Source organism: Aulonocara stuartgranti (genome assembly GCF_965226115.1).
Source record: "Aulonocara stuartgranti genome assembly, chromosome: 15".
NCBI classification, from domain to species: domain Eukaryota; kingdom Metazoa; phylum Chordata; class Actinopteri; order Cichliformes; family Cichlidae; genus Aulonocara; species Aulonocara stuartgranti.
In genome coordinates this window covers 27,630,107-27,648,268 of record NC_138951.1, presented here as the reverse complement: position 1 = coordinate 27,648,268, position 18,162 = coordinate 27,630,107, and the positions used below count along the sequence as shown (strand labels likewise).

At 41.6% G+C, this 18,162-nt stretch overlaps 2 protein-coding genes across 2 annotated transcripts in view; both read left to right on the top strand.

Annotated features, from left to right (window-relative positions):
* The window catches only part of LOC309690025 (uncharacterized protein), a 228,990-nt gene that overhangs the window by 103,700 nt on the left and 107,128 nt on the right, over window positions 1–18,162 (top strand). The gene's annotated exons all lie outside the window — the stretch shown is intronic.
* On the top strand, window positions 77–7,100 carry LOC309690023 (photoreceptor outer segment membrane glycoprotein 2-like). The gene is made up of 4 exons (XM_082506849.1): window positions 77–287; window positions 728–2,145; window positions 4,681–4,918; window positions 6,265–7,100. The coding sequence occupies exons 2-4, from the start codon at window positions 1,565–1,567 to the stop codon at window positions 6,490–6,492; spliced, it is 1,047 nt and encodes a 348-aa protein (XP_082362975.1). The 5' UTR covers window positions 77–287; window positions 728–1,564; the 3' UTR covers window positions 6,493–7,100.

The following is an 18,162-nucleotide window of genomic DNA, read 5'->3' as shown; positions in this document are numbered from 1 at the left end:
TCCTAATATACTCTTGCAATATGTTCAGATCAGCATGATTTAAAGAGTGGATGTGTCTTTCTGCTGAAGGCCTAGCTGGTGAGTCGAGGGTTGGAGATTGTGTCAGCTTATTACAGCTGATTATCTGTAAGGGGATTAGAAGTACAGGATGGTGAGTTAACAGGCACTTCAAAATTGCTCTTCTCAGCTTCAATATTTGCTTTGTGTCAGAGCTCACCTTGCTCCGGGATAGCGGGAGATCAGCACGACAATGGACTAGCAGCAGGTGTTAGATTTCACTACCCAAGGTAAAGATTTTGCCATGTGTTGTATTGTGGGCATAGTATTGGCTGATTGGATAAGTGTATATGTGCTGCCTGACAGCTAGCATCCTTAGCTCGTCTCATCTTTGCACTTTCTTCTGATTTATAATAATGAAAAGAAAAAAAATGCCTTCAGTTCGTGCATGTTGTAGAAATGTATAGTCTTATGCTTTGGAAAGCATTCATGGACCTCGGCAGACAAAAGAAAGAACATTTGGATTAGTAGATGTTTACATCTGTCTTTGTTTGTGCAGTGTAAAAGCATCAGTTAGACCTAAGTTGGAGTTGTTTCATCTAAGTCAACGCTAATGGGTGTGTCTATATGATTCTTAATCCTCTGGGAATCACACAGCTGGGATTCTGATGATGGTGGTTCTTAGTATTTGTGCCAGTTTTGATAAACTGACCTTCTTTCTTCCCCGCAGTGCTCTAATGCTGATCATGTCAAGTTGTGGTCTGCAGTCAGGAGTGCCTAAAATATCTCTGTAAGCTGCTTATGACACTCAGCGGGCAGCAGCCTCCTTCCTGCTCCATCCTGCAGCTTTCATTTAAAGAAAAGTCCTCACTGAAGCCTGACCTCTGACCTCTGAACCTCTCGCACCTGTGTGGACTTCACAATTGAGCCACCATACCCCATCTGCCTGATGGTTCATGACAGCAAGATCCAAACACCTTAGTTTAGACTAGTTCTCAGAACTGTTTGTCCAAAGGGAAGTTTTTCTTATTTTGAAGAGATGAAATGAAGGCCTGATTCGAAACCAGTCAGAGTGCACACAACCAGCTTCTAAAAAGCCTGATTGCTCTGTGCCTTCGTCTTTACATATTCACGCTCACAATTGATTTACAAAACACTCCTTACATTGTGGTACATCTTATCTCCTGTTGTGTTTTTCTGTGTTTTATCAATCATTTAACAATCATAAATGATTGATATTCATGAAAAGTGCAACCTTAAATATTTCAGTCGGTGGGCCTTTAGAAGCTTCAGCTGTGAGCAAATGAAGTGAGAATGATGAATTTGGTGGCTTAAAATTATATTAATTTGTAAACAAGTTTCAGTTTTGAAACAAAAAGGCATATGCACAAACAATATGCTGTCATGTTGTTATGTAGAACATAAACTTTTTAGCTCAGACAGCCTGACAGTAGATTGTTATGCAGCACCTTGTGGTCAAAAGTGTTCATGCACACTGAGGGTGGCCACCTTTTGGCCATGTTAGCAGCTTCTTAGCCGTGAGTCACTCAGAAACCTGAGAACGGTCATGGCAGTTGGGAAGGTGACATTTAGCAAGGTGGAGAGAGAGAAGCTAGCTGAGGTTCTCTGGCTGCTTAATTGGATTTCTGTAGTGACAGGAACTATCCTCTTTGGCCTTGGCTTGTTCCTCAGAGTAGAGATTCACAAATGGCAAGAAGTGATGTCGGAGCAGGGAATCCTCTATGTGCCAGATATGCTGATCACCACAGGACTAGCAGCCTGCTGCATCAACTTTTTCGGTGGCAAGATCTGCCTGGACTGTGCCGACACAAACAAGTTCCTGCGCTGGAAGCTGGTGATGATGCCGTACATCATATGCACCTTCTTCTTCACCTCTTGCGTCCTGGCAGGGGCGCTCATGTGCTACGGCATTCGCAGTCAAATGGAGGAATCCCTGTTTATGGGCCTGAGGAATGCCATGCGATACTATAAAGACACAGACACTCCGGGCCGCTGCAACCTGAAGAGAACTGTGGACCTATTGCAGATCCAGTTCCAGTGCTGTGGGAACACAGGATACCGAGACTGGTTCCACATCCAGTGGATCAGCAGCCGCTACCTGGACATGAGCAGCAGTGCTGTGGTAGAGTAAGTTGAGCAGGACATGCTGAGTCTTTCTGGGTTTGTTGATTACTGTGAATTACCATGTGAATTACCATGTGCATCATATGGTAGCAGGTACAGGGTCCTTCAGTAGAGTGTATCAGACCAAAGCGCACCAGGTTAAAAACTACACCCCGCCTAAAGGTGTCTGTCAGAAAAACCCCCAGTATTAGTGCAAAACATAACGTAACACTTTCCACAAACCCTTTCACTGTAGAAAATCTTAGAAATTACATCAGATAGTACATTAAGAGTTCAAAATATGTAAAATATTAGTCTAGATGTCAGTAGATAGCAGATTGAACTGAGGTCTTTTTTCTTACCCCTCACAATTTATTTAGTGCATAATCCTAGCTGTGGTGGCTGCTGTAGGACAAACACCTCTGGATGTCCATTAGTTGTAGTGAGTGTAGTCTGCTGTTATCTCAGCTGTTGGTGTCCAGGTCCATTTACTCTGGAAGAGAGTCTGATAAGAGTCGATGAGTCAGAGGAGCTCACTTGTGATACTGAGGTGAGTTGCTGAAGATCTGCTGAACATTTCTGTCGGTAAATGCTGCTGTTAGCCTCTGTTAGCTGGTGTTTGGGAAACTTTCTTCAAGGCTGATCTAATGTTTTCAGGCTTGGAGACTTAGCAAATAAACTCTCATACCATATGAGAATATAATCAAACTGTTTGATTTTTGGGACATTTGTTTTAATGTTGGTTTATAACCGGCTGTTGTTGTTGTTGTTTAGTCGGATGACAATTTTAGGAATAAATAAGTGTGTTCGTGCACATTTTTATGTGTCAGAGCCCTGGCTTTAATTAGCAAGATACGGTTTGTGGTGAGGAGGAAGAGGGATGAGGTGGAGATAAGGGACGAGGAAAAAGACATTTATTTTCTTTGTGATCTATAAATTAAATGTAACTGTGGTACTATGTGGCTGGTCTGTTCCATTGTCATCATGCAGGTGGGACGGCCATGTCATTCTTAGCCACTGCATTCAAGATGGCAGGGCAACACGGCGGTGTCTAGGTCCATTTACTCTGGAAGAGAGTCTGATAAGAGTCGATGAGTCAGAGGAGTCAGAGGGCATCAGCTTGTTGGAAGACGGAATTACGCATTAATCAGTATATATTTATGAAGACTTTTTTTCTATTAAAAACTTCTAAAAATGACCGACTGCAACTTTAAAATAAAGTTTCATTAGATGCTGCATTGACTGATTGTGTGTCTGTTTAGTTAGTCTTTTATTTACCAGCAGTGTGAGTTGTTCACACACAGTTCACACTGCTTCCCCTGACTTTATTATTTCTAACTGAAGGCCTGTTTATAGAACACCTATGTGGAAATGTGGGTGTTTCTCTTCCAACAGACAGTAAGCAGACTGACCCCTGAAGGATTTAGGCCACTGGTCTAATGCAGTTAAGCCTGTACGCTACAGAGGTCAGGTGTCATAGATTAATTAGGATTAACCAATAGGGTCCAGTCAAATAACTTCAGATAACTTATTAAACATAAGTTATAAGTTAGCAATGACAGAAACTTTATCAATCATTCTGATAAAAACATGTGATAATTGTTTCTGCAGCTTTAGTTTCTTTAAATTTGATCATGAGATCCCTTGGAAGATCATGACTCCACAAACAGCATACAAACATCACTTAGAAACAGCTGCAACATGTATTGAATTTAATTCAATAATCCCACCCTCCCTCCCCTTTTTCCAATTCTTTCACCTCTTCACTTCTCATTAGTAAATGGTGATCTGCCAGGCCCGGGAGCCACCCACTGTGACGGTTCTGGGTCCGTTGGACCCAGTATTTTGAGTTTATTATATTTCGGTTTAATTCTGCTTCATGGATTGTTTTCTTATTCTCGTAGTGATGATGATTATTTCTTGTTTCTGTTTATCCGTGCTTAAGGATTTGTTCTCAGTTATATCTCACGTTTAGTTTAGTTCAGGTTCCATGTGTCATTCTCTGTCTGTCTCTCAGTGTAAAGTCTGCATGCTTGTTTAGTAATTCATGTGTCCTGTTTTATTGTGAAAGTCTTTGTCTTATGTTAGTGTGTGCAGCTTGGTTCCCCCCGTCTCGTTAACCCTGATCTCTCCCAGCTGTGTCTCCCTCCTGTTGCCCATTCGCTGATTACCACCCTGTGTATATTAGCCCTGTGTTTTGCTGTGCTCAGTGTCGTGTCGTACCCTCAGATCCTGCCTGTGTGTTCCAGTTAGTGTGTTCATGTTTGGTTTCTGTTTTGTTGGTGCCAGCAATAAAGCTGTGGTTTTCAGTTATATTTCCGTCTGAGAGTCCTGCACTTGGATCCACATCTCCACCTGCCCGCACACAGAGCCCTGACACCGACAGTCTCAATCGAGGCCTTCCCCAAACCTTAGCTCAATTCTTGATTAAGCCATTTGCCTTTATCTACTAAAAAGTGCTGCCAAACCTAAAATGAGGAAGTGGGCCCAGCTAGTGAAACGATTGACTGACTAACTGCTCTGCATGCAGTAGCAACAGTTCCTGTTCCTCCCTTTCAGTCGTATGAGGAGTAATGTGGAGGGGAAGTACCTGATGGATGGTGTTCCCTTTAGCTGCTGCAGCACCTTCTCCCCTTGGCCCTGCATCCAGCACCATCTCAGCACCAGCTCGACCCAAGACAAGCAAAGCCAGCAGCTGAATCTGTGGAGGCGGGGCTGCCGACAGGCCCTGCTAGACCACTACACCGGCATCATGCAGTCGATCGGCCTCACCGTGCTGCTCATCTGGCTTTTTGAGGTACTGGTGATTTTGCTGAAACTAGAACCGTCGGTTCATACAGAACAGAAGTGAAAGCACAGAGGTTTACAAATCAGCTCCATAAAAAGAGATTTTTTAAAACCCCAATAAGATCTGCAAAGCCACCATCGTGGACCTCTGTGGTTTTAAAGGAGACTCACTTTCTGTGATATATGCCATGATCTAATCTCAGATGTTCACTAAATGTGGCTAAATTTTCAAATATTGAGGTAAACATGCAAATCAAATATAAACTAATCTAATCCAAAGAATGTGAGAGCCTATTAAAGTAACAGAATGTAAATCAGCTGGTTTCGGAAGATGACGGCCTTGTATCAGATGAAGATGGATCATTTTGTACTCTGGCTCATGCATAGCTGCGCTGGTAGAGTCCAACAATGAAAGTGAGGAAGTGGAGCAGCACCAATAGAGAGTGTCTTTTCACAGGAGCTCGAGCATCAGCTGGAAAGCCACCAAACGATTCCTGTAGCGTTTTTTCAGAGACACCCTCATGGCACTTTTCTAACTGCGGATGTGAGACAAGAGCCTGGGTACAGAACTCCAATTCAGTTTCCATCACTGCAGAAAAAATGATGTGAGCAACAAGAGTACCTTGATGAACTCAGGGATGCCTTAGGATCTGACAGTAAATAATGTTCACCTCACAGGTCAGCTGTTCTACACAACTTTCATTTAGTGATCGTGCAGCTCTTTTGGATAAATCCTGAGCTTCACCTGAGACTTAGATCTCAGGACCTTGCACAGTCCCAGCAGCTTATATCAGCAGAGTTCTCCCTGATATCATGAGCATATTGATCCTCCTTCAGCCTCATCTCGTTGTTTTTGGAGAAAAACAGAAGTAAATCCCAAGCTTGCACTGAGTGTGTTTCTTATACCCTTATTTTTGAGCCACAGATTAACACTGCTCATGGTTAATAAAATGAACTGACTGCTCTTGTGTGTTTATATGTTTATAAATGATAATTTTGTCACATTTACATTCGGCTCATTCTGTGGGTGAGAGCATGTGGTCTGACCCTAGCTTCGTACAGTAATACCAGTCTGATGTGCACACCGTTTTACCACCCTTAATCACTGGATTATTACAAAAGGTGGGACCAAAAGTGTCAGCTTGACCCCATCCAATCAAGATCCCCATAGCAGACTAACGCTCTTATTGCAGATTTAACACTGAGCAGTTTCAGTGTCTTAAAAGCAACCATGTTAAAGGCAGGGAGATCACAAGATGGGGGCACACAGTCACAATACTTCTGGTCACACTGTGGTCTCCACTGTGACTGAAGTCTAAACTTGATTAAACATACTGTATTTCCTTTTTTCACCAGCTGCTGGTTCTGACAGGTGTCCGTTATCTGCAGACGGCCATGGAGAACGTTCTCCGGCTGGGTGATCCAGAGTCGGAATCAGATGGTTGGATTTTGGAAAACAGCCTGGCAGAAACGGCCCGGTCCAACTTTAACATTATTAAGAACCTGGGAAAGTGTTACCAGGTTGACGACGACCCAAACATCAATGTCCCGACTGCTGCTGCAGAGGAGGAACTGCCATCATAGCAGGTCCAGGTCCCCGTGACCAGCTAGCCTCCAGCCTGTGGAGTCATGGACAGCAGAAGGAATGAGCTGTTCCAAAGATGCTTTTGACTCGGGATAGAAATCACTTCATTCTCCAGGATGCAGAGTGAATCAAGTGGATCTGACACGTTTAGCTTCGTCCCAGAGACAAGAACAAAAACTTGATTGTTTGATCGAAACAAGTTCGGAACAGTGGCTAAACTTTACCTGCTGAGTCCTTAGAGCTCTCAGATTTATGGACCAACAAGGTCTTCTGCCTTCAGATACGTGAGTTTGAATAGGTTTCACCTTGATGACAGGTTTATAAATGAACTCTTTGTGATTTTTTTTTATATGATAAGAGGAGTTATTTTTTATACTTGAAGTAAATTACAAAGCCATGAACTGGTACCTTTGGGTCTTTGATTGCATTTTTAATTTTTACCATTCTCCAAAGAAGTCTGATCACTGAAAAAAAAATCAACAGCCCATCAGTTAAAGCCTGAAAACAGTACAAGTACAGGTTGGGCCATTTATATGGATACACCGTAATAAAATGGGAATGGTTGGTGATATTAAAGTCCTGTTTGTGGCACATTAGTATATGTGAGGGGGCAAACTCCTCAAGATGGGTGGTGACCATGGTGGCCATTTAGAAGTCGGCCATCTTGGATACAACTTTTGTTTTTTCAATAGGAAGAGGGCCATGTGACACATCAAACTTATTGGTAATGTCACAAGAAAAACAATGGTGTGCTTGGTTTCAACGTAACTTTATTCTTTCATGAGTTATTTACAAGTTTGTGATGTGTGTTCAGTGTGCTGCCCATTGTGTTGGACTGTCAATGCAACCCTCTTCTCCCACTCTTCACACACTGATAGCAACACCGCAGGAGAAATGCCAGCACAGGCATCCAGTATCAGTTTCAGGTGCTGCACATCTCGTATCTTCACACCATAGACAATTGCCTTCAGATGACCCCAAAGATAAAAGTCTAAGGGGGTCAGATCGGGAGACCTTGGGGGCCCTTCAACTGGCCCACGATGACCAATCCACTTTCCAGGAAACTGTTCATCTAGGAATGCTCGGACCTGGCACCCATAATGTGGTGGTGCACCATCTTGCTGGAAAAACTCAGGGAACGTGCCAGCTTCAGTGCATAAAGAGGGAAACACATCATCATGTAGCAATTTCAAATATCCAGTGGCCTTGAGGTTTCCATTAGTGAAGAATGGACCCACTAGCGTTGTACCCCATATACCACACCAAACCATCACTTTTGTTGTTCCAACAGTCTTGGAGGAATCCATCCAATGTGGGTTAGTGTCAGACCAATAGCGGTGGTTTTGTTTGTTAACTTCACCATTCACATAAAAGTTTGCCTCATCACTGAACAAAATCTTTTGCGTGAACTGAGGGTCCTGTTCCAATTTTTCTTTTGCCCATTCTGCAAATTCTGTGCACCGATCTGGGTCATCCTCATTGACATACTGCAGTAGCTGGAGTTTGTAAGGGTGCCATTTGTGAGTAGCTAATATCTGCCGAAGGGATGTTCGACTAATGCCACTCTCCAGTGACATGCGGCGAGTGCTACGCTGTGGGCTCTTGCTGAATGAAGCTAGGACAGCCACTGATGTTTCTTCATTAGTGACAGTTTTCTTGCGTCCACATTTTGGCAAATCCAACACTGAACCAGTTTCACGAGCAAGCAGTTTGCTAACTGTATAACTGTAGCATGGGAGATGGGTGGTCTCGTAGGGTGTCTTGCATTGAAATCTGCTGCAATGACCCGGTTACTGCGTTCACCAGATATTAACACAATTTTGATCCGCTCCTCATGTGTTAACCTCTTCGACATGTCAATGGCTGTGAACAAAGAGAAACTTGTAAATAACTCATGAAAGAATAAAGTTACGTTGAAACCAAGCACACCATTGTTTTTCTTGTGACATTACCAATAAGTTTGATGTGTCACATGGCCCTCTTCCTATTGAAAAAACAAAAATTGTATCCAAGATGGCCGACTTCTAAATGGTCACCATGCTCACCACCCATCTTGAGGAGTTTGCCCCCTCACATATACTAATGTGCCACAAACAGGACTTTAATATCACCAACCATTCCCATTTTATTACGGTGTATCCATATAAATGGCCCACCCTGTAGAATAAAATAGAATAGAATAGCCACTTTATTTTCATTCAGAATGCCCACCAGAAGGAAATTTTGGTGCATTTACTCGCCATCTCGTCATATTCTGGGCCTTGTTGGTGTGAGACAAATTTGTATATACTAATTATTATTAGTAAAGAATGTTAGGAGATAGATATGCTGCACAGCAATAATAGCAGCAGAAGAAAACCAGTGCACCATTCTAGGCGTAAAACTGCACTGCTCCAACATTTATGAAAAGAACAGGCAGCACCAGGTGGCTGTAGCTCAGGTGGCAGAGCAGGTCAGCCACTAATCAGAAGGTTGGTGGTTCGATCCCAGGCTGCATCCTGGCTGCATGCCAAATATCCTTGGGCAAGATACTAACCCCATGTTTGCCTACTGGTGGTGGTCAGAGGGCCCGGTGGCGCCAGTGTCCGGCAGCCTCACCTCTGTCAGTGCGCCCCAGGGCAGCTGTGGCTACAATGTAGCTTGCCATCGCCAGTGTGTGAATGTGTGTGTGAATGGGGGAATGACTGAATGTAGTGTAAAGCGCTTTGGGGTCCTATGGACTAGAAAAGCGCTATACAAATGCAGGCCATTTACCATTTACCGTCATGGTTAGCAGGGTTGCCTCACACCAACAAGGCCCAGAATTCAAATCCACCACCTAACTTGGGCCTTTCTCTGTGGGGTTTACATTTTTCCCTCACATTCCAGCTGCATGGCTCCATAACTCACCTGAGAACAGTCGCATCCATCACACACTTTAACATCTGGAGCTTCATGACACCAAAAGAACTTCAAAAGATTTTGTGCTTTAAAGCTGAAGCAGCCAGTCTCCTTGGTTCCCAAATAACTGACGAGTATGATTATTCAAAATTATGCTTTCACAAAGCGATCTCAGTTTTGACACCCGATCAGTTCTTTAGCCGTTTTAATAAAAAAAACTGTGGGCTTTAAACAATGCAGTAAACACTGCACTCTGGAGTTACAGCTTTTTCTGAAATGTGTTAATGTGTTGTACAAATGAGTGACAAAGGATGCTGCCACTGCCCTTAATCATACATGGTGGTTTCATGTATAGGTTCATGCACGTCAAACATGAAATGAGTAAACTAATACCAAATTGTCACAGAGAGGCAGACCCCCAAAGAGTTTCCTGCTACCAGGAGTCAAATCGTGGCCATTATGTGCCGCGCCTTAACCTTTAGGGCCTTTTTTTAAATGTTTTATTCACAGCCAGGTCATAAAAGATGAGGCTGAATCAGAGGAAGTCAGCAGCACTAACTCTGAAAGGTAAAATTTGAATTTCCTGTGAAAGTAAACTGCTCATGTTGCTGTTGGTCATTTTTCCAGAATTTTACATTCAAGTCTCAAGTACCTGTGAGACGTACTGAAACACATGACACTCGCAGCCTCCTTAAAAACTGGAACAGATGATGTTTGTTTTCACGCAAAACGTTGTGGGTTTTCAGTTTTAGATGTATTCAAAAGTCTGAGGTGTCGCTGAACACTTGTCTGAAAACACATTTGAAGGTTTGCTGTAAGCAAAAATACTTACAGCAACAATATATTTACAATTCCAAGTCAAAATTTATGACCTTTGTTGTTGAATAACAAAGTTTTAATGTTATTTTTATATCCGGTAGATAATCAGAATTAACTTTGACCTTTTCTGAGACGTTTTCACAGATGTGTCAATTTGGTCTTCATATGATTCATGCAATTGGGTTTATGACAGTAAAGTCACAGCCATTAGTTACAGTGCATTTCATCCATGGTGGGAAATCTGCTGTTGTTATTGTTGCCCTAAAGAAATAAAAATGAACCAAAGAAGACATTTTTCTGTCTCTGCTTTCTGTTCATCGAATAATGTTTGAGGAGCTCTGCAGTCCTGAGCCTTCATTGAGTTTATTTCCTTCTGTTTGTTTGTTTTAAAAGTTTGATTATTTTAATTAAAAAAAACAAAACAAAAAAACAATCAGGATCATTTATGAGGAGAATGTAAAAGCCCTGAAAGAGATCACGGAAAGGACTGGTGTGATAGAGGAGGATGTTAGGAACTGGGTGATGGAGGCAGATGTTCTGCTGTGGAGACCTCTAAAGGCCAAAGATGAGGACCTGCCTTTTGTATACGCCACATAAAAAACAGAAGACATTGGCACATAATATGCAGATGCGGTCACTCTCTGTTACATATTACGCAGGTTTTGGACACTAATTTGGGAACCTGTGTATTGGTCATGTTCAGAAATTTGAAGGCTTTATGAATAAAAGACAAGTTTGACTGGTTTCAAAATTAAATCAATTCGAACATACCTGGTTCCGATAAACAGTTTAACAGTGGTTGCTATGCACTATGGGATGTAATTAACTTCCTGTCATTTCATTAAAAAAGAACAGGAAGTCCTCTTGTATCCTTGTGTCCTCTTCTAAAGGAGGCGACCCTGGTGCAGAGCTTCAGAGTCACCTCCCTCAGCCGAAGCCCTTGAATCGTTTTAACTGTAAAATTCAGTCTGATGTGTACAAGATCAACTGGGACACCTTTTATCCCTTTGCCTCTGATTCCTTTAAAAACTTTTTTTTATATGTGATCATATCAAAAACCTGTCTGAATGCTCCCTGAGGTCAGCATGCTCCTATCCACACCTTCAGCTTCACCTGCCTCAGTTAACTGGTCAAACCACGCCCCCTACTGGCATCTCTAGTGTCCCGCACCTTCCTATCGAATCCTGAAGCACAGCTTGTTACCCTGTAAGTCATCAGTAATGACCCCACCCCTACTCCAGCTCCCTAACCCTGTGTTAAAAGCTAAATTAGTTTTCTGGAAAAACAAATAGTTCCTGATGTGTTTCAGTTAGGATGATAATTTCATTATCCTCTGCCTGTTATATGTCAGGAATTGACAAATTCTGATTGCAGAGGCTGATCAGCATCAACCTTGAAGGGTTAAAAAATAGAGAGTGCTCTCCTCTGAGTCAGCTTCATCATAGCTTAATGAAGAACCTTACTTTATAAGGTCAGAGAACATGAGATCTTTGAGGAGCTCCGTGGACAATAAAGAAGGAATTCACCTCCTGTACTGCCATGAACTTTCATCCATCTTGGATGAAGGATCTACCGGTGGCTCTTCTTTGCTGAAATTTTTACATTATTTGTCAGTTTTTTCTACCAATAAAAAATATAATTTTTATTTTTATAGAATTTTTCATGCATAAGTTCAACAAATAATAAACATTTAGGATGTTTAGTTCACATATAATTAGATGTAGATATATTTAGACTCCTAGTTCATTGTCTAATCTGTCATTTTGGTTATACTTGTAAAAATTATGCTGCAGAGCAGTGGTCGTCATCATCAAATAACGTTGGGTTACTTAACGTAATCCCTGGTTCTTTGATAACAAAGTGACTTGTTTCACTATGGGAATCGCCTCAGCGTGACCAACTACAGAAGCTCCAATGACACCGCGTCTGTCTATGACAGACCTGTCGAGCCATACTCAGAGCTCCGCCCCCTCATTCTAACTTTGTTCTGCAAAGGCCCCGTGAGTGTTAAGGCGAACGCCGTCAGACACAAGATGGACCCAAAGGTCAGATTCAACCAGAACACAGGTTCTGATGACGCGTGAGAAGAGTTTATTTACACATGTGAGCTCTAGATACAATGTTGGGGGAGGTGATACAAGCTACTGTATATACATGTGACAGTGAAAACAGGTGAATAACTATAACACTGGTGCACGGGCAAGGAATATATACAGGAGACTAGACACTGTGACATTTTTAACTGTGGGAATGAGTTAACTATGATGAGGGCTAACGATGCTGTGACCCTGAACACTTGAGGCAGAAAATACATGGAGTAAGCACATTCACTATGACGTTCCCTATGACAACTTCACTTTTCCACAGCAATAAAAAAGACTGTGGCCTTTTGACACTGGGTCAGATTGTGGCTCATCTGGCATCTCATCTTACGTGATACACAACGAGCACTGCTTCTGTGTTTGTTATTAATTATTGCTCTCAAACTTCTTTTTAAGCCAAACACTTTTTTAGAGAACAGTGACTAAGACTATAACGAATCTTTGTAATCAAAGTTAAAACTCAGTATTAGGCAAACACAGAAACCCTAGCTTGAATGCTAAGCGATCTAACCTACCAATTTAAATGTCTAGTTATGTACTAGCAAGAGAGTTTGCCACGGTAGGCCAGACTCAGTTAGTTTAGTCTGTTAAAGAGCCTGTAAAGAGAGCCAATAAAATCAATCAATCAATAAAGCTCACTCTTCTCATCTAAGTCAGCGCCTGCATCTTTTGGTCCTTATCTCACTCCACACGGCTTGCCTCGATAGCCGTGACAGTACGTTACCTGTCAATGAACAGTAGCCTGTATTCAGTTTGAATATTGCTGAAAATTAATATGGCTCAGTTTTTTATAGGGTTGTAAATCATGTTTTACTTAATTAACTTTAGGTGAGAACACAAAGACTGAGAGAGGAGGGCAGAAAGAGGAGGAGCAGGCTCAAGACAGAAACAGGTGAAACGATAAAGCCAAGGAAACTTCAGTTTGATCACATTCACCGATGATGATTCTGGCATTAACATGCATTCCTAACCTGCTCTGATAATAATCATAGTCACGATCTGTTTTTGCTCATTTCTGGTTGAAGTCAGCGTGTTTTTGACTGTCAGAGCAATGGCACAAGGAGAAGGGAGCGATTTTAAAGAGCAAGAAGAGGTAAAATCACAGTTTCATGGATGCTCTGTAGGTGCTCCAATAAAAAACATGTTCATTGATATGAATGGTAATATTTTAATCAAGCTTGAGCCGGACTGCTGGATCCACACTGATGTACAGACTAGTACTGGGGGCACTGGGGATACTGCAGTCCATGCTGCTCAGGGCTCAGTGAAGCAATGGTTTGTATGTAAAGCAGCTCTCTTACCTCTTTGCTTCTTGTCCAGGTTTGTGGAGTGGTGGGGTGATTTTCTACTGTCTGTACTGAAGTAGGGCTGCTCAATTAATCGAATTTTAATCTAAATTACGATCTGGGCTTTCAAAAAAAATAAAAAATGACTGAGCCGATTATTAGCACCTCCCTTGTGCTTTACTCTCGCGCTGCTCCATGTGGCAAATCGAGCACACGTCTCTGCGTTTCGAACACGCATCACAACAATTAAGAGGACCCGAGGGAAGCTCAGAAAGCTAAGCAGAAGTTATTTGGAGAGGAGAGGATAATGGCTACCGAAGAAAGAATGCCGTTGGTTGAAAAGAGAGATAAAACAACTTCAGTTGTGTGGAAACATTATGGGTTCGTGGAGTCAGACATGGATCAAGTAGACATAGTGTCTACTATTTTATATTATTTTTTGACAACCTTTAAAGCCGTTATTCAATACATTGTTATTGTTAAATAAATATCGTCAAATAATCGAGATCTCAATTTCAGTGAAAATAATCGTGATTATCATTTTTGCTATAATCGAGCAGTCCTATACTGAATAATAAATAGTAATAATACTGCTGTCATTGATGACGATGTGGTCGTGAAACCATGCCATGCACGTTTCTACCTCTGATCTGCTTTGCTGCAATTTCGTCTTTAACTTTCTTTGGAAAGTTCTGGTCAACATGACTGAGCTTTTCCTCGGGTTTGATAACTACAAGGTTCATCTTAAATCTGAGATTTTTGACTCTGAATCCAATTAATTAAGTTGCTTTTTGTGGAACACTGTGACGTATAGATATTGAAACGAGGTTAGCAAAGGTGAAAACAGTGAACTACATTTGCAGGCAGCATATTTCATTAATAATAACTATGGCATTATGACTGGGGCCGAGCCCCCTATAGGTTGGATCTTAGAACTGCCCCTGCAGGCTGCTTTGTGTTCAGCTCAATGTGGTTAGTCTCCACCTTTGACCGTTTGGCAGTGCCAGAGAGTCAGAGATATTAAATGAGAGACTGCAAGAGACACCAGCGAAGAAGAAACTGACCCTAACGCAACAGCCTCCTTTAATACACATGTTTGTCCACCAGAAGGCAGCAGAGATACAGCTACTACAGCACTGCTACAGTAGGCGCAGTGCCCCTGATGCACGGTAAGTTATGCCTCTGGAAAGAATATCTTGGGGGTAAATTGTGCCACTGGTTATGAAAGTAAAATATTATATTTCGATCTCAGAGACTGTAATGCTACATAAAAGCTAGACAAAATCAACACAAAATTACTTATCTAAGGTTTATTTAGTTATTTTACAACACCAGTGGCACATTTTATACAAGCTAATTGTGCCACATGAGCACATCAAAAGTCAGTTTTCTTACACAAAGCCTAGCACCACATGAACTTGTTGATGCTACCCACTGCTCCCTTCTGGCTGTACCACTAAGTTGTTGTGGTGTGGGTAGTTCGTTTTTTTTTTTTTTAATCCACATCTTCTCTAAGGATGATTCCATCATCACTTTCTTTGAAAGTTAAGATAGACGTTCCATTCACAGACCTATTACTACTTAGCCTTAAAAATTTTGCACCAGTGTCGGCACCACCAACCAATCTAACGTAGTTGTAGGATTCGGTTTTGCTGCAAACTTCACAATGATAATCACAATTACATTCAGATTGAAGTTCTGCTGAGTGCTTTTTCAACCCCGCGTTCCATTCACAAGTCATGCTATCTGGAATTATATGCAGTTAAGTGCTCAAAACGTAAACATTGTTTGCCTGTTTGATAATTAGTCTATCAAGTATATGTATATTGTATTTGGAGATTTAACGAATAAATATCTGTCTTCTGCTTCATATTTAAATGTTACAGTTGTTTGAAGTGAGCTTGTATGTCCTGTTATAAAAGATTTTCCTTTCTTGCAAAAAAAAGGTTATAACAGGCTGACGCACACAACTGAGCCAAATATGTGAAGATGAAAGCTTTTTGTAAAGATCCTCTAGGTGTTGTTAATTAATTGTTGAGTGAGCTGACCCATCTCACTTCAAGGAGTTTCTCTACTCCATCCTGCATTTCTTCACTGTCAGGGTATTTTGACCTGCTGCCAACACATGGTGCGTAATCATGCGCACGGTTTCTGTTTGTCATACCTAATACTCAAACTGCAGATCAGTGAATGATGTGATTAATTTTTGAGTGCATAACTGCATACATTTGCATATTAATATAGAAAACTGCATTTTTGTCAAATTTGTTCAATTCTTCACTGCCTACAGAGCTGATATTACCACCTACAAATTATAAAATGACAATAACACTAACATGAAACGTACACAAATTAGTGCATTAATTAGCTTAATGAATTAGTCCATTAGCATAACTGGTCATATTTAATATATCATGGTGATTACGGCAGCTAAACTGTGCCTCCCTCCTGTTTTGCCATTCCGCGTTTCTCTGCGTCTCATCCCTGTGATTCTCCCTGAATGTCATCCCGTGTTTCACCCAGCGAATTATTATTTCAGGTTTGTTTAGCTAGCTCTCCCAGTTCAGTTTGTTTCTTAGTTTCCATTCTGGCCATCCTCACTTCTGTTTGTAGTCTCACATGTTGTAAATAAACGCTCACTCGCATCTCAGCCGTTGCCTGCATTTTGGGTCCTTTTTGCCGCAGCCGTGAAAGAAAAACTGTAAAAATACATTCTACAATTACAATAAAATAATATATTTAAAATATTCATAAGTTGTGCCACTGGCACAAATCACTCCAACCCCACCATTTTGAAAAAACAAAAACAAAAAACCCCATCATGCAGCAGTTTTGAGTTAACATAGGTGTGTGTTAGGTGTGTAGACTTACGGTGTAGCTTACCAAAGCACTAAAACATCTGTGAAATGTTTTTAGACTTGTCTAAAACTGTTCAGACAAAGCAATCAAAAAATCTTCATTACAGAAATTTTACTTTGAAAAGCAAAAAAAAGTTTTTGAACTTAAATATGATTTACTCTCATGCAACGATGCTCTCTTCTTTGCAGGATGAGTAAAATTGCTGACCCTTCAAAAATGTGGTGTGTTAAAGTGACTTGTTAAATGTTGTCATTTTTATGCTTACCATCTCTACATTGTTTCAACTCTGTTATCAAAGGAATTCCTTTGTCCCCCCCCCCAGCCTCTCGAGGTTTTGGGGGGGGCTGTAGTGTTTTATCACAAGCACATCCTTGTGAAGGGCTGTTTGATGTTTGGTAAGCTTCCTGCCCTTTTTATGGCTTCACTGCGTTGTGCATGGTGAACCAATACAGGAATTGAACCATACATTGGGTGTGGGGGAGATTACCCCCTTTATGACCAGGATGTTGTTAGAAACAGTTGTGATCAGGAAGTCACGCACACAGAGAGACACACATTCTTACATGACACACACACACATTCTTGCACATGCATACAGATGTTTACGCCAGTGTTTTTAATTTTTTTAAGGAGGTTTAATATGGTTTCTCCACCAGTTTTAAAGAGGTCTAAGCAGGTTTCTCCACCGAATAGGAGGGTTAAAAACATTTTTTTCTCCGTCACTGAGGGCGTTGAGTGTTCGTTTCTCCACCGAAGGGAGGTCAGAGCTCTTGTATGTGTCTATTTTGTGTGCGTGTGCGGGCCAGACGTGGTCTGCATGAGTGAATTTGATTGTCGTTTTGTATGCAGTTGCTTTTAAGCTGATGAGCAAGCTACACATGTTCAGAGCAGGAGCTGGTTGACCGTATCAGTGGGGAGGGAAACAGAGCTATGATATCTCGAGCATGCAGCTATCCGTGAGTTCAGTTTCTTCCTCGCACCTCATATGGGCAACAGCTTTTCTGCATCCTGATTCATGTGTGTAAGACTTTTGTAACATCAGCATCATGTTTTTGTTTTGGCGAAAAGCAGGTGATTGTGTCTGATGTCATGGTGCGTGTGAGTTACTGAGAGGTGTGAAAGTATGTGAGTGAAAAGGTATCCAGCTGGGGCAGACATGATTCTGCAGGTCACCTGCCCAGTGGACAAAAGAAATAAAGTAGTTGTGTTGATGAATGATAACATGAAGAGTGTTTGGTGTTTCTCAGCCTGAAACAACTGTAATGCTACTTTCTGTTTTTAAGAAAGGAGGGTTAAAAAAAACACACAAAAAAACCCCAGAGAGAGTCATGTTTCGGCTGTGTGGCAGGCAGGAATTGGACCCAAACGCAAACTCACGGGGACAGAACTTGAACTCAAAAGCAGCTTTACTGCCAGAAAACAGATAACAAACAATACAAAACTAAACTGAGAAAAGCTAATTATAATGTACACAGGGAGAATCACACACAGCATGAGGGAGATCACGACACTGACATAGAGAAACACAGGGCTTAAATACACTGGGAAATAACGAGGGGAATGAGACACAGAAGGGAAGCACAGCTGGGAGAAATCGGACATAACGAGACCCAAGGGAAGCGAAACTCAGTACATTCACGTAGGACACAGACCTTCAAAGTAAAACAGGAAATGTAACATAGACGCAGACTTGACTAAGGGAGACAGAGCAACTAAGAAACGC

Bases quoted from the DNA above. Each gene is read 5' to 3' on its own strand.
- LOC309690023 (XM_082506849.1), top strand. From the start codon at position 1,565: ATGGCAGTTGGGAAGGTGACATTTAGCAAGGTGGAGAGAGAGAAGCTA. The intron at 2,146-4,680 runs GTAAGTTGAGCA...CCTCCCTTTCAG, and splicing joins AGCAGCAGTGCTGTGGTAGA to TCGTATGAGGAGTAATGTGG. The intron at 4,919-6,264 runs GTACTGGTGATT...TTTTTTCACCAG, and splicing joins TGCTCATCTGGCTTTTTGAG to CTGCTGGTTCTGACAGGTGT.